The sequence below is a fragment of the Lampris incognitus genome, chromosome 16 (assembly GCF_029633865.1).
Source record: "Lampris incognitus isolate fLamInc1 chromosome 16, fLamInc1.hap2, whole genome shotgun sequence".
NCBI classification, from domain to species: Eukaryota; Metazoa; Chordata; class Actinopteri; order Lampriformes; family Lampridae; genus Lampris; species Lampris incognitus.
In genome coordinates this window covers 32,420,152-32,434,385 of record NC_079226.1, presented here as the reverse complement: position 1 = coordinate 32,434,385, position 14,234 = coordinate 32,420,152, and the positions used below count along the sequence as shown (strand labels likewise).

General features: G+C 44.8%; 1 protein-coding gene across 1 annotated transcript; it reads right to left on the bottom strand.

Annotated features, from left to right (window-relative positions):
• Positions 1–1,882: 1,882 nt before the first annotated feature.
• dpysl5a (dihydropyrimidinase like 5a) lies at positions 1,883–13,887 on the bottom strand. Its single transcript, XM_056295648.1, has 12 exons — positions 13,621–13,887; positions 11,133–11,291; positions 10,075–10,254; positions 9,710–9,778; positions 9,501–9,545; positions 9,329–9,404; positions 8,990–9,146; positions 6,840–6,981; positions 6,509–6,651; positions 5,651–5,858; positions 4,299–4,464; positions 1,883–2,249 (listed from the first exon to the last, which is right to left on the bottom strand). The coding sequence occupies exons 1-12, from the start codon at positions 13,879–13,881 to the stop codon at positions 2,164–2,166; spliced, it is 1,692 nt and encodes a 563-aa protein (XP_056151623.1). The 5' UTR covers positions 13,882–13,887; the 3' UTR covers positions 1,883–2,163.
• Positions 13,888–14,234: the final 347 nt, after the last annotated feature.

The following is a 14,234-nucleotide window of genomic DNA, read 5'->3' as shown; positions in this document are numbered from 1 at the left end:
GCTGTTGTCGCGGTGCAGTGGTTGGTAACAGGCCCCCCCCCCCTGCAGCCGCTGTGTCTGGGCTGCAACAATCCGACACCCACTGCGCACGCGCAGGACTCCATGCTGTTAGAAGCCCATTCTAGATAGGATTTTGGACTACTCACCTATTCTAACTAGGAGACACATGATGTGTCTGGTCAGGTTTTAAGCCTAGCGGTGACTAAGGCTTTAATGTACTGAGGGCATTGAAAATGCAAAACGTGAACCTCAAACAAGGTAAGTTAGATGAAATTCCCCAAAAGACAGAATTGACGTTCTTTTATGGTTTTGTTTGTGGTTTATTTGCACTCAATCATGTGATAAAGAGCTGCAAGAAGACAAGGTAAAATAATCAGACAAGACATTGTTCAGCACCAGTATACTAATGACCTGTAAGGGGGGATAGACATGACAAGATTCACTGGCCGTTGAACTCTAAAGATCAGAGTTACAATTTCTTGCACAATCCTTTTTTTCCCCTGTAACTTCTGCAATCGGGGGGGGGGGGGGGTCATAGTAAAATAAAAAATATGATGTAGGATTTTTACCCAAATTTTCCAAAATTGACACCAAAACTAGTGCAGTTTCTGAGTATAAACTAAAATCTAGCAGTTTGAATCCCCTCCTGTAATTTTCCTTAATCAACTGCGGTAAAAAATAAAAAATAAATTGTGCAGTTGTGACAATACAACAGACAACAGTTATTAAGACAAATAATCCCAAACAAAATTCCACAAAGATTCAGGAACTAAAAAAATAAAAACACATAAAACTTTAGAAAGGATCAGTGCTTTTTTTCTGAGGAAGCTTTGTTAAGCATGCCTTCCAGTTAATATACTGAGTTGTGTGTGTATGTGCATGTGTAGGCATTTAATCCTCTGAACAAAAAAAAAGACATACACCTGACTTAAATTTATCTCTAAGGTTACAAACTGAATGAAAAACCAAGAGGACATGCTTCATCATCATCATCACAGCGGTATGTTAAACTGGAAAGGGTCAGTTGGGAACATCTGCCATTTCAGTGCAAGACCAGAAGTACACAAAGTTGTAAAAAGTGCTTCTCTCTAAGAAATGAAAGCCATGATCTCTCATGACTGTGTTGAACGGTATGTGCATGGTATGTCAGAGTTCTCGGGATGGAAAAAAGGCAGTGTGGGTGCTTTAGTATTTTTTTTTTTTTTGCATATAGTGGAAAATGAATGTGATCACAAGGAATGCTGCTTAACATGAGTAATAGTTCGTGCTAATCACAATAGTTCTACCTATGAAGGAGTACACAGCAGTACACAGCGCATAGGTTCACTCACATTCGGTGGAGGTGGAACACCATGCTAGCATGCTGCAGGTCTGTAAACAGGATTTAGAAATGCTACTCTGAGAAAGATGAGTGTACAGTACTTCATACGCAGTGTGGATTTTTTTTGTTGTTGACAGAGTTGAGTGCTAATGGTAAAAAACATGTTTCTGATGAGTAATGCATGCAAAAAAACATGTTTTACAATATCAGCTAGCATTCTGATCATTTTCAGTACCTGCTGTAATGAAACGATATGTTTCATTATTAAGTGACGACATCAATTCCATGTGAACTCCTTCGTGATTACTTTCTGTATTTCACTCAGGATGGCTTGCAGTAGAAAGACTTCATTTGTGACGATTAGTTATGCAAAAAGGCAGCTAAGTAGTACATGATACAAGTGCAAAATTGTATTTAACAGTGAGGTAAAGCAATCATACCATACAGACTGAGACTCGCCCCTTTAAAACTAAGACTATTAGTAAAGTTACAACATACCACCACTAACATTACCCAGTAGCCAAATCCAAGTCATTGGCAACACATTATTATCTCGTTTTCATTTGACTGATTTTTTTTTTAATGTTAAACCACTTTTGCAGCCAAAGTTAACTTGGCTCACATTCCGACACGTTTTATGGCAATGTATTACAGGATAATGTTTAACTGACAACATCCTAAATAACAGTGTTGAGTTGAAAACAAAAATGTGATCCCCCTCCCGCTGCCCTGCTAAGTTTTCTCAAAAGAAAAACAAGTTGTCTTGCTCGGCCACGTATGTCTCCGTCAGATTTTGCTCTTCTTCGGCTTTGTGTAACTGCTGCCTGATTGGTCAGCAAAGTTTACCAGATCCCGCTGGATCGGCCCCCCGGAGGAGCCAGGATCTTGGCCGAGGATCTCTTGGGAATCTTGTCATCAATCTGGGCACCTGACCAGGAAGGAGAGGGGAAAACGTCAGAAGTATGTTTTGTTTTTGTTTTGTTTTTTAATAATGAAACTGATTCATTAAGTTTTTGTGGTCCTTTGTAGTTTTAGTACTGTAATTTCCTATTGGGATCACAAATACAATAATGAGGGTAAGATGTCCTTGAGAGGGTTTATGTTAAGTCCCCTCAGATGGACTTTAATTTCTTTTAAACTCAATTTCGATGCAAAGGTGGCACAGTACAGGGCAGAAGAAGCCTTCTCATTCTGCTGAAACACTGGTTAAACCATTTATGCTCTCATCTCTCATCATCAGCCGCTCGCTTCTCCAGGGAAGGGTCGCAGTGGCAGCAAGCTAAGTAGGGCACTTCAGACGTCCCTCTCCCCTGCACGCAACGCCCTCCAACTCCACCTGGGGGATTCTCAGGCCAGAATAGACACGTAGTTGCTCCAGCGAGTTCTGGGTCTACCCCGGGGTCTCCTCCCTGCTGGTCCTCCTGGACCAGTCTGCGATGCCAGAAGTCGGCACGCCCCGGTCCCCGCCTTTGCCTGCTGCCCGGCCTGCATTGCACCCTACCTCAATGGATCCACCACCCGCGGGGATGAGCCATTGATGAACCAAAGCATAAACCATTTATGCTTGTAAACCATTTATGGTTGTCTATGTGTCTTAAGCCATAGCTGCACTCAACCACAGAAGACTGTGTTAATCTTAGAGCAAGTGTTAATCCACACACACAAATTTGTAGCACATTTGTGGGGCCAATAATCTCTTTCTTACACCATCCCCCATTCGTCCGCCGCGAGCGGTAGTGTTGGGGGGGGGGTGTTAATCAAGCCTGATAATTACAAACAGAACAGACCGTGATCATCAGCATTCTCTAGCCAGGTAAAGAAAACTACTGTGAGCGTGATAAAATCATGTCTTCTGATAAATAACTGCCGTCTCTGTCACCGGTCGGTAGAGCGCTATGGCTTAATGTGATCAAATCAAATGTGTGAATGTTGTTGAAAGTAAAGGAAAACACTGCTAAGAAAAAAAATAGCATATGCTCTGTTATCCAGAGAGCTATTCGATTCCGGATAAATGATAATGAAGATGTTGAGGATCCTGTATCTTCACTGATTTTATACCGTCGCTATTAAATTAGTTTGGCTGAGGTTTGAAGCAAATGACCTCAAATGCTCTATACCCATCTTGTACTTATTTATATCCTGTTCCTCTGCCTCTATGACAACCCAATTATTTTTTCGATTTTTTTCTCTCCATTTTTCTCCCCAATTGTATCCGGCCAATTACTCTACTCTTCCGAGCTGTCCTGGTTGTTGCTCCACCCCCTCTGCCAATCCGGGGAGGGCTGCAGACTATCACATGCCTCCTCTGACACATGTGGAGTCACCAGCCGCTTCTTTTCACCTGACAGTCAGGAGTTTCACCAGGGGGACGTAGCGCATGGGAGGATCATGCTATTTATTTATGCTGTTTTTGTTTTTGCTCTTACTTGTTTGGTCTTACTCTTGTTTTTGCCTTGTCTGATTTTATTTTTTGTGAAGCACTTTGTGGCATTGTTTTAGAAAAGTGTTATATAAATAAAATTATTGTTATTATTATTATTATTATTATTCCCCCCAGTTCACCCTGCCCCCTGAGCAGGCGCTCCGACCGACCAGAGGAGGCGCTAATGAAGCGACCAGGACACATACCCACACCCGGCTTCCCACCTGCAGACACGGCCAACTGTGTCTGTAGGGATGCCTGACTAAGCCGGAGGTAATGCGGGGATTCAAACCAGCAATCCCCATGTTGGTAGGCAACGGAATAGAGCTCCATGCTACCCGGATGCCCATGATAACCCAATTCTAACAATATTATCGTTCCTTTGATCTCATCTTTGACCTGAATTAAAAGCAAGACAAAGAGCAAAACGAGTGCCATCCTCATAGCTCAACCAGATTAGTGCATTTAGTTATCTTTAAAAAAAAAATTTTTTTTTTAAATGCGCTTGCTAAAATCCATTATCTCTGTTGTCCCGAATACTGTGCCAGGCCTTACCAGAGAGACTGAAGCTGGACTCATGGAGGTCTCTCATAGCCCCGTGTCTGGTGCAGGGGCGCGTTGGAGGATCCAGGTCTGCAGCTCCGTGGTCCTTTCCTGAGTTGACCACCACCGCTACTTCACCCGAGTAGGGCTCCCGCTCCACGGCTTTCACCACCTGGCACTGACGGGTCAATCACCCCAACGCACATAGATATGGACACACACACACACACACAAATAACTTACCACACTTGAGAAAAAAAATACTGTTGCTATTATACAGGTGTAATTTCAATCAATCTATCTAAAAACAATTTCAAGTCATGGATTTCCTGTGTGAACTGAAGTGGTATTCTGCGTGAATGCTAACTCTGTAGAATGACAAGAATCCTTTGTTGCCAAATGCCAGCAAAACAATATCCTCAAATTGATTGTATCAGAATCTCTGAATTGTATCTCTGAATGAGACTGTGCATAAGACACACTCGACACTCTAACGCTGTTGAATATATGAAGTCTTACTTCACGTGGGAAGATTTATGTGAGGAAACTCTTGCACTGCTTGGCTCCCTTCCACAGGGATGTCATCAAACATACTTGACTGCTATGATGATTCTTCTGCTGACATTCTTGAATTAAGTCAATTAAACACTTTAAGAGATGGGGAAGGAGGGGCGGAAAAGATGCCCACCCATTATATTTTTGGGTTTAAGAACATTAAGGATGTTATAAGTCGTTGTATTACACTTCAAATGATACAGCTCCATTTCAGTTAAGCTTCAAAAGATGTGGCATTCTGGGAAGGAAAACTCTTTAGAGGGTCCTTTTTATTTTTGCATGTCCTACCCTGGGGTCGTCCCAGGTTGTCCTCTGTGTGGTGTTTGCATGCTGTCCCCGTGTCTGTGTGCCCTCTGGGTGCTCCGGTTTCCTCCCACAGTCCAAAGACATGTAGTTCAGGTGAATCAGCTGTACTAAATTGTGTGTGTGTGTGTGTTTGTGTGTATGGGGGGGGGCTGTGATGGACTGGCAGCCTGTCCAGGGTGTCTCCCCACCTGCCGCCCAGTGACTGCTGGGATAGGCTCCAGCTTCCCGCAACCCCAATTGGGATAAGCGGCTTGGATAATGGATGGATGGATGGATGATTCTATCAGTCAACCTTTGACAGACTCCTGTTGTCGAGCTACAATGACCGCCATTACCAAATGATTGATGGTTGCGTGGGCATATCTTATTGTAAGTCTACTCCTGAGAGGGAATCGGCTTAGCGGCCAAAATGTGCACGTGTGAATTTAGCGAAACATGCCTGTTTGATGTTATGTTGCAGTGGGGCTAATTGTAGTTTTAGTAACAGGAGCTTTGTGGAATACCTTTTCCCTCTGAACCATCTTCTTGTAAAGGTAGTCCGGGAATGTTCGGAGGGGGTGAAACTTTCCTGAGCCCTCGGCACATGTGAAGACACCGTTTTCATAGACCAGTCGCCCACGGCTGATGGTGACCAGGGGCACACCGTGGCAACGAATACCTTCATACAGGTTCGTGTCCCCTCCTTGGGCCTGGTTAGCCACTGAAATGATCCTAGAGAGAGAGAACATACTTAACGCATACTGGACTGTATAAAAAGAAATGACACTATTAGAAAAGAAGCGAAGAGGTAAGATGAGAAAGTCAATTGTATATTATAAATCACATTAAAGTAATGGCAGGGGTCAATCTGAGGGGGTACACCAGGGGATAGCATCCTCACTGGTCAACAAACTGACAAAAACCAATCCTTTTTAACACTGTCATCCCCTTTGGGTTATTGGTGCTATGTGATGTATTTTAACCAAGGATTATTAGCACATATAAAGAAATCTATAATAGATATTGGAATTCCACCCAAATTAGAGATTTGCCCACCAGCAACCTTACCCTTGGCTGCAATCGGGACTTGTCCCTCTCATCAGATCCAAAAGCTCTGTTTTTAAATACATATGGTGTTAGAGAATCTATAGCTCGATTTTAAAAGGTAATTGTGTTTTTGTTTTCAAGTGACCCCCCCCACCATGTAATTGTGTGCAGTTGTGAAATGGTATCATGTAATCTGGTTAATTCCCTACATGGGACTGATGATGCAATAACTTGTAGCACCAACTCAGAGGAAAAGCTAAGCAGCACGCGCAGTGGGAGACAACGGCCAAAGGGAGGGGTGTTGATTATTCAAGGATGAGGATAGAGTTTCCTACTTGGAGCCCTCGGGGTCCCAGACCACCACATCAGCATCTGCCCCGGGGATGATCCTGCCCTTCTTGGGGTAGAGGTTGTAGATCTTGGCTGCGTTGGAGCTTGTGATTGCTACAAAACGGTTCTCGTCTATCTTGCCCCCAACCTGGAGAGCACAACGTGGATGCAGACACACAAAACACCTGTAATGTTCAGAACAGCCTTATGCTGAATGATGGTCGACTTAAATTAACCGAAATTAACCCCCCCCCCTTTTGTATTTGATTTCATCGGTCCAATCTAGTTACCTGGAAACCGAAGAAGACGCTTATATATTTGGTTTGTGTTACCTACCACTCCTCTTTCCCAGATGACGCTCATGCGGTCTTGGATGCCAGGGACCCCATGGGGGATCTTCGTAAAGTCATCTTTGCCCATCGCCTTTTGTTTGGTGGTGAAGGGACGATGGTCGGATGCCACCACGTTTAGACTGTCACTATGCACAGGAAAGAGTGGAAGGAAAATTCAGGGAAGGGATCTTTTTAACTTAAACTGATATGTAGAGGCTGTAAATTGTTTCGTGGCTATCTTCAGGGATGGCCAAGATGATCCAGAAAGGACCGGTGTGGGTGCAGGTCTATGTTCCAACCAAGCAGTTGGAACAAGACTATTGGGTGACTAATAGAATCAGGTGTGTAACTGGAACAAGGACCTGCACCCACACTGGCCCTTTCTGGATCATGTTGCCCATCCCTAACTGAAGTGCCAGCTACTACTACTTTCAGCTGCTCCCGTTAGGGGTCGCCACAGCGGATCATGTTTCCATCTCTTCCTGTCCTCTGCATCTTCCTCTGTCACACCAGCCACCTGCATGTCCTCCCTCACCATATCCTTAAACCTCCTGTTTGGTCTTCCTCTTTTCCTCTCCCTTGGCAGCTCCATATTCAGCATCCTTCTCTCAATATACCCAGCATCTCTCCTCCACACATGTCCAAGCCATCTCAATCTTACCTCTCTTGCTTAGTCTCCAAACCGTCCAACCTGAGCTGTCCCTCTAATATACTCATTCCTAATCCTGTCCTTCTTAATCACTCCCAACGAAAATCTGAGTATCTTCAACTCTGCCACCTCCAGCTCCACCTGCTGTCTTTTTGTCAGTGCCACTGTCTCCAAACCATACAACATAGCTGGTTTCACTACCATCTTTTAAACCTTCCCATCTAACTGAGGCTCTAAGCCAGAACTAATTATGATTAGCATAATGGCACAAATCTTACCTACTGTGTGCCAACGTTAACGTGTGATCTGTAATAAGTGTGAGGATTAAAACAAACAGGTGCACAAAACAGAGACAGCAGAGGGGGACATATTCCTGAAGCCCTAGAACATTCAATTCAGTATGTCATCAATAATAGAGAAATGCTGGGTGGAGAGCCTAAGAAGAGCAGGGGCGTTGCACAGATGAAAGTAAAAGGCTCGGAAATGATGTCTTGATGCATGCTCAATAATTCAGATAAGGAAATCACAGAAAGTTGAATCGGTTCATCTGGACATTTGAGAGAAACATTTCATCACTCATCTAAGTGACCTCTTCAGTTTCAACTGACTGCCGGTATCTCCACCCTTCTAAACAATACAGTGGCATAACGACCAAAAACAATGATCGGTTTCATATGCAAATTGATTTGATCATTAACTAGAGTTACAATGGCAATGTGTACTATTCACAGAGGATTAGGGAATAGTTGCAATCACAGCATTGTAAGATGGCAACAGATGTACTCTTAGACCCCCCCCCCCCCCCAGTTCAGGGATGGTCATTCCCTCTTAACATAGATGGCCTCTTTGACACCCCATTCAAACCAGCGTTCCTCCCTATCGAGGATGTGCACATCCTCATCCTTGAAAGAGCGGCCACTGGGCTGTAGATGGGTGTAGACTGCAGAGTCCTGGCCTGACACATTAGCTCTTCTATGTAAACCAGTGGTGATTCCGTATGTGGCGGGAGTGTCTGAACAGAACAGTTGAGACCCGTATTTTCCAAACACTGCGTCTCAGTTGCTTTCAAACTCCAAAACACGCTGCACCAGAAATTGGTCCACCCAAGGATGAGGTCCTCCGGCACTAACAGCAATGTAGTGTACACTGTTAAGTGCCAGGAGGATTGCTGTAACTTGTACATCAGGGAAACCAAACAGATGCTGGCCAAGAGGACGGCACAACACAGGAGAGCTAAAGCGTCAGGCCGGGACTCCACAGTCTACACCCATCTACAGGCCAGTCGCCACTCTTTCAAGGATGAGGATGTGCACATCCTTGATAGGGAGGAATGCTGGTTTGAATGGGGAGTCAAAGAGGCCGTCTATGCCAAGAGGGAACGACCATCCCTGAACCAAGGGGGGGGGGGTCTAAGAGTACAGTAGAGTTTCCATTTTAATCCGAGAACCTGGAAATCGCTTTGCAAATGATTTTGTCAGGTCAGATGCTAAAGCCTTTTTACGTACTTTCCGAGCAAGCTCATGAGGAAATTGGACGTGTTGGGATCCAGGCGCAGTGGAGGCACGGTGACATAGCTTGCAGCATGGGCCCAGTCCTGATGATAGTACTGCACACCGTTCAGCACGGCATGCGCTGTGGTTGTCTCACCAAGGACAGCTTTACCTACAGTCGGGCCACAACACTCAGCATGAGATGGACAATACCAATCAGTGTATCTATCCATCTGTCTGTCTAGTTGTACATATACAGATGTCAATGCTTTTAATATAATGGTAATCTCACTGCAGAATAAACTACACTTTATGTATACATTTGTTGGTATAGTGAAAATACTCTGGCCTCACCCTGCATCTTTGCTGTAGCCAGTTCATCTCCTGCAGACACACTGGACACGTTGACAAGATAGATAGGGCAGTGAGCCTGGGAAATAAAAGACATGCTAAGTCTTTAGCATTGGAGGAAACGATCATATCCTGTTATAGCCATGCACTTTTGTGTCTTTCAGAGACCACTCACTCTGTTGGCAATGGTAATTGCCCTGTGGGTCGCCTCTGCCTCCAACTGTAAAGGAAGAATACTGTGTGAATCTCCAGCACTGTAAATGCACACCAGATGTGAGTTCCTTCTAGAAAACAATAAGAGAACTCGTGATAATGGCCTGGTTAATTATCAGCGGTCATTTCACTAACAAAGAGTTTGTGGTAAACCAGTGCAAAGCATCTCACCTCCTCAGGCCTGCTGATCTCATGGCCCTCTGGGCCACTGATACCCAGCTCCAAGGCTTCCTTTGCACCCTAGAAAGATGCAAAAAACATTTCCATAAAAATACTTACCAATAACTGTTAGTTAAATTGGTACAAAGATAATTTGTAAAGACAATCTCTTTGAAACACAGTAATAACATATTTGGACAAAATATTACTGATCTAGTACAACTGCAGGAACTTTATGTCTCCAAGGAGGAGACAGGAGCCTGAATGATGGTCTTGATTGTCATGATGTATGTATTAGACTGCAGTGCCGTTGCACTTTGTCCACACATAATTACATTAAGTATAGTATAGAAAAATTAAATGGTTCTCCCTTGCACCTCTGCCACGAGTTCTCCGTTCTCTGCATGGACTCTGGCCACGGCTCCGATGTCCTTACAGTTTTGGAGGGCCTGGAAGAGCTCGCTGTCCCTCAGCATGTGCATGTCCTTATAGGCCATGAACATCTGAAAAGAGTTCACGCCTTTCTCTCTAACCAGCTTCTCCATCTCAGCCCGCACCTGCAAGATGGGAAAAGTGAATGAGCGACCCTCTCCCCTGCAGCCACAAATACCCGCTGTCAAGGCTGTGTTGAGCAAGACACTTCAGCTCTGGTGGCGCTACAGGAGGCCGTGGAGACCACAGGAGCCCATGGTTGCACTGGGAACATCCCAGGTGTGTCTGTTTGTTGCTGTGTGAATATGAAGTGGGACATGGTTAAATAATCTATGTGTGCTCAGCAAAACATCCTAGATAAATCATCCCATCCATCTATTTTCTGCAGGCTTAACTCCTAAGTTTTATTCACGACCCAATAATTTTGCATGTTCAAGCATTTTAACTTAGTGTTATGTTCACATATATGTCACAGAGCACATAGGTGACACTGTCAAAGTAGGAAACCCGAATGTCTGATATTATTTAGAAAAGAGCATCTTAAGATTTAAGAGTATCTGCCTATCTGGAAATATGGCAGGGGTGTATAGTGACTACAGGATGGGCAAAAAACCCTAACAAAAAAAAAAAGGTGCATAATAGAACATCTGGACCATAGAAAATTGACGAATTTTAAAGTGATTAGTGGAACTGGAGTGGATCCATACATATTTTGAGTAGAAGGCGGGGAGACATCCTGGCAAGATAGGGTGTCTAATTCATTTCATATGCATAGTTTTTGACTGTGGTGGGAAACAGTAGTACACGAAGGCTGCACAGCAAAACCGCTGTACTGTCCCATGAACAAACCCTCCAAGATAAATAAATATCAAACGAAAGAGACGCATCTACACATACACGAGCATGACAGCACCAAATTTTATGATTCAACAGAGGAAACTGGACTACAGAGTTTTAGAGTCTTGCATGATGATAGTTTGTGGGTGGGAAAGTGAGACAGTACCTGGGATCCCCACCAAGTAACTCCCACGTGCAGAGCATAGTCACAGCAGGTTTTGGGGTCGGCCATGCTCCGGCACTTCTCATAAGCTTCCAGCAAAGACTCGTTCTTCTCCGGGAGCACATGTCCTATCACCATTGTCGTACCCCCAGCCAGAGCGGCCTAGAGAAGAAATGCACAACACAGCACTCATGAAAGCACTTCAACGTGAACTGATTTTGTTATTTTACAGTTGTGCGTGAAATGTTATTGTCTTTGTTAAATGTTGCATTGAATTCTGATGTTCTTTGGCCATGACCGCCATTCGCTGTTCCAACCACTGCCGAGATGACCCAAAGTTGAGTAAAGCGGAATAGGCTGAACTGAATTGGAGATACTCAAAACGACTTAAGTATTTGGTGACTTTGTGATAGACCAGTGTAATCCATGTATGTACTCATTACACTCATAAAATCCAAGGGTTTTTTTTCCTCCCCAATTGTATCTGGCCAATTACCCCACTCTTCAAAGCCGTCCCACTCACTACTCCACCCCCTCTGCCAATCCAGGGAGGGCGGCAGACTACCAGATGCTTCCTCCAATACATGTGGAGTCGCCAGCTGCTTCTTTTCACCTGACAGTGAGCAGTTTCGCCAGGGGGATGTAGCATGTGGGAGGGTCACGCTATTCCCCCCAGTTCCCCCTCCCTCCTCCGAACAGGAGCCCCAATCGACCAGAGGAGGTGCTAGTGCAGCGACCAGGACACATACCCACATCCGGCTTCCCACCCGCAGACACAGCCAATTGTGTCTGTACGGACGCCCGACCAAGCCGGAGGAAACACGGGGATTCGAACCTGCGATCCCCATGTTGGTAGGCAATGGAACAGACCGCTACACCACCTGCACGTCCCTATCCAAGATTTACTGACAGGGATGGTAATCCATTTACACACAAAGACCCTGCTCTACAACATAATATTGATAACAGTATAATTACCTTTGTATTCCACAGAGAATTAGTGCTATTATGTCTAAGGTTAAAAGATACATTGTTTCTAATTATTTTAATGCATAGATGACATAGTTGGAATTCCTCGTAGACATGAGTTCAAGGCAGTATTGACCTTGTCCGTGGGTATACCATGCAACAGCTTTCACTGTTGGTAACTCATCACTCTTGATCACAAGAACAAAAGGCTCATTGTATTCATTCTGAACAACATTAAATCTCTATAATCCAGGCACTATTAAACAGCATAGTGAGGAGAGTCTGTTTTTGTGTACAAGTGTGCACTCACTGAGCATCTGCCAGCTGACCCAAGAGAGAAGAGTAGTGCCTAGTAAGGGAGGGGCGTGTGTGTGTGTGTGTGTGTGTGTGTGTGTGTGTGTGTGTGTCTGAGAACCATTGTCTACAAGCACAATGGCGTAAGTGAAAAGGCTTTGCAGCAGTCTTCGCAGTAGCCCCCCGGTATCCATGGAAACGGAAACCGATCTGCATTTGTCTCCCCACTTAGTCGGGTGCACGGCGGCGATGGGAGTTGGGGGGGAAAGGGGTGGGATGGGGTGGGGGGGAATGAGGGAATGGGAAGGGGTGGATGGGTGTGCCCGTGTTACCAGTGATTCTAGCAGCTCCAGTCTGGTGGGTCTAACTGGAAACAACTGTGCCGCTCAGCCTAGGTCAGTCTCCTAAGTGTAGCGTTAAGTGTAGCAGAATGATGAGTCACCATGGCGCCCTGAGATAAAACGGGGGGTAAGCCCCAGTCTGCAGCCATCAAGGCCGACTACTCCCCAGACTGTTTAGCATCCATCTGCCTTGCGCAGGGCTGTGCTTGCTGCTGCCGGTGCCTCAACAAAAAAGTGCCACATCATCTTTGTTTTTTGTGGCGATGAAGTTGAAACTTCATGAGGATGTAAAAAAAATTACATCAACCTTTCATCAATGACATCACCGGCTAAGTTCATGTCAGCACAGCATGGAAAAGTGGTTGAAAATACAAGAGGACAGATTTGTCAGAGATGCCAGACATATTCGACGCGCATGGCAAAGACAATGAGTTCTGCACCTGTCCCTTCTCCCCCCCCCCTTTCTCCCTCTTTTCTTTTAAAAACAGCCTGGGCAAATGCAAATAAAGGACAAGCTTGGAAAAAAATAGCCAAAAATAACCGTCAATATGACACCAAAAACAGGAGGAATGAATTCATCTCCTTTTATCTTGCATGCCTTTCTCCTTCCCTTCCTTTGACCCATTTGGCACCAAAAACAGACACAAACCTTTCTTCTCAATACACTTCTCTTCTTTTCATCTAATTTAAAAACCAGTCTATGCAAATACAACATAGAGAAAGCACACTTCAAAAAAGAAAACAACCAAAATAGCCATCAAATCTGAAACGCACAAAAAAAGAGGCGATATGAATTCAGCACCTGTCTACTTCCCTTGCCTTTCTTTTCCAAACTCAACCTTCGTCCTTGAAGCTAAGTGCATGCCATTGTATGAGCCTAATCGTACCTTTGTGCCACTGTAGTAGTCGTCTGCGGTGGTGGCATTCATGAAGCTCTCTTGCAGGTGAACGCTGGTGTCGATGCCGCCGGGGAGGACCAGCTTGTCCGAGGCGTCAATCACTTTGGCCCCGCCGGGGATCATCAGCTCCTTCCCCACCTGCTGGATGATGCCGTTTTCAATGTAGACATCCGCCTCTGTGGTGCAGTCGCTGTTCACCACTTTGCCACCCTTTATCAAGATCCGCACCATCGCCGCGCTGGAAGACATGGCTATAGCTCTGCAAGGGAGACGAAGAGATGAATTAAAAGGTTGCATCAAAGTGTAGATTCGGCCTGCAGCTGAACACCTGGCACACTATAACCAAAACTACCGACACCAGTCATGCAAGAACTACGGCTATCCCTTTCCATCGACCCTTTGATAGTAGATGATGGACTTGCCAGAGGGAACTCCGTACAACATTGCAGAAGAAGAAAAAAATGAAACAGGAAGGTGGACCTTCTTCTAAACACCAATCGTAAGCTTGCGCTATTCTAAATTCTTAGAAGCAGTTATCTAAGAAAGATAAAGAAAAGAGCCGTTACGGTACCTCATGCTGAGACAGTGGTGTAGGCCTAGCA

Excerpts from the sequence above, each read along its gene's own strand:
- dpysl5a (XM_056295648.1), bottom strand. The coding sequence starts at position 13,881 with ATGTCTTCCAGCGCGGCGATGGTGCGGATCTTGATAAAGGGTGGCAAA. Across the intron at positions 9,147-9,328 it reads GGCTACAGCAAAGATGCAGG|GTAAAGCTGTCCTTGGTGAG; the intron begins GTGAGGCCAGAG and ends GCCCGACTGTAG. Across the intron at positions 4,465-5,650 it reads AGATGGTTCAGAGGGAAAAG|TGCCAGGTGGTGAAAGCCGT; the intron begins GTATTCCACAAA and ends TTGACCCGTCAG.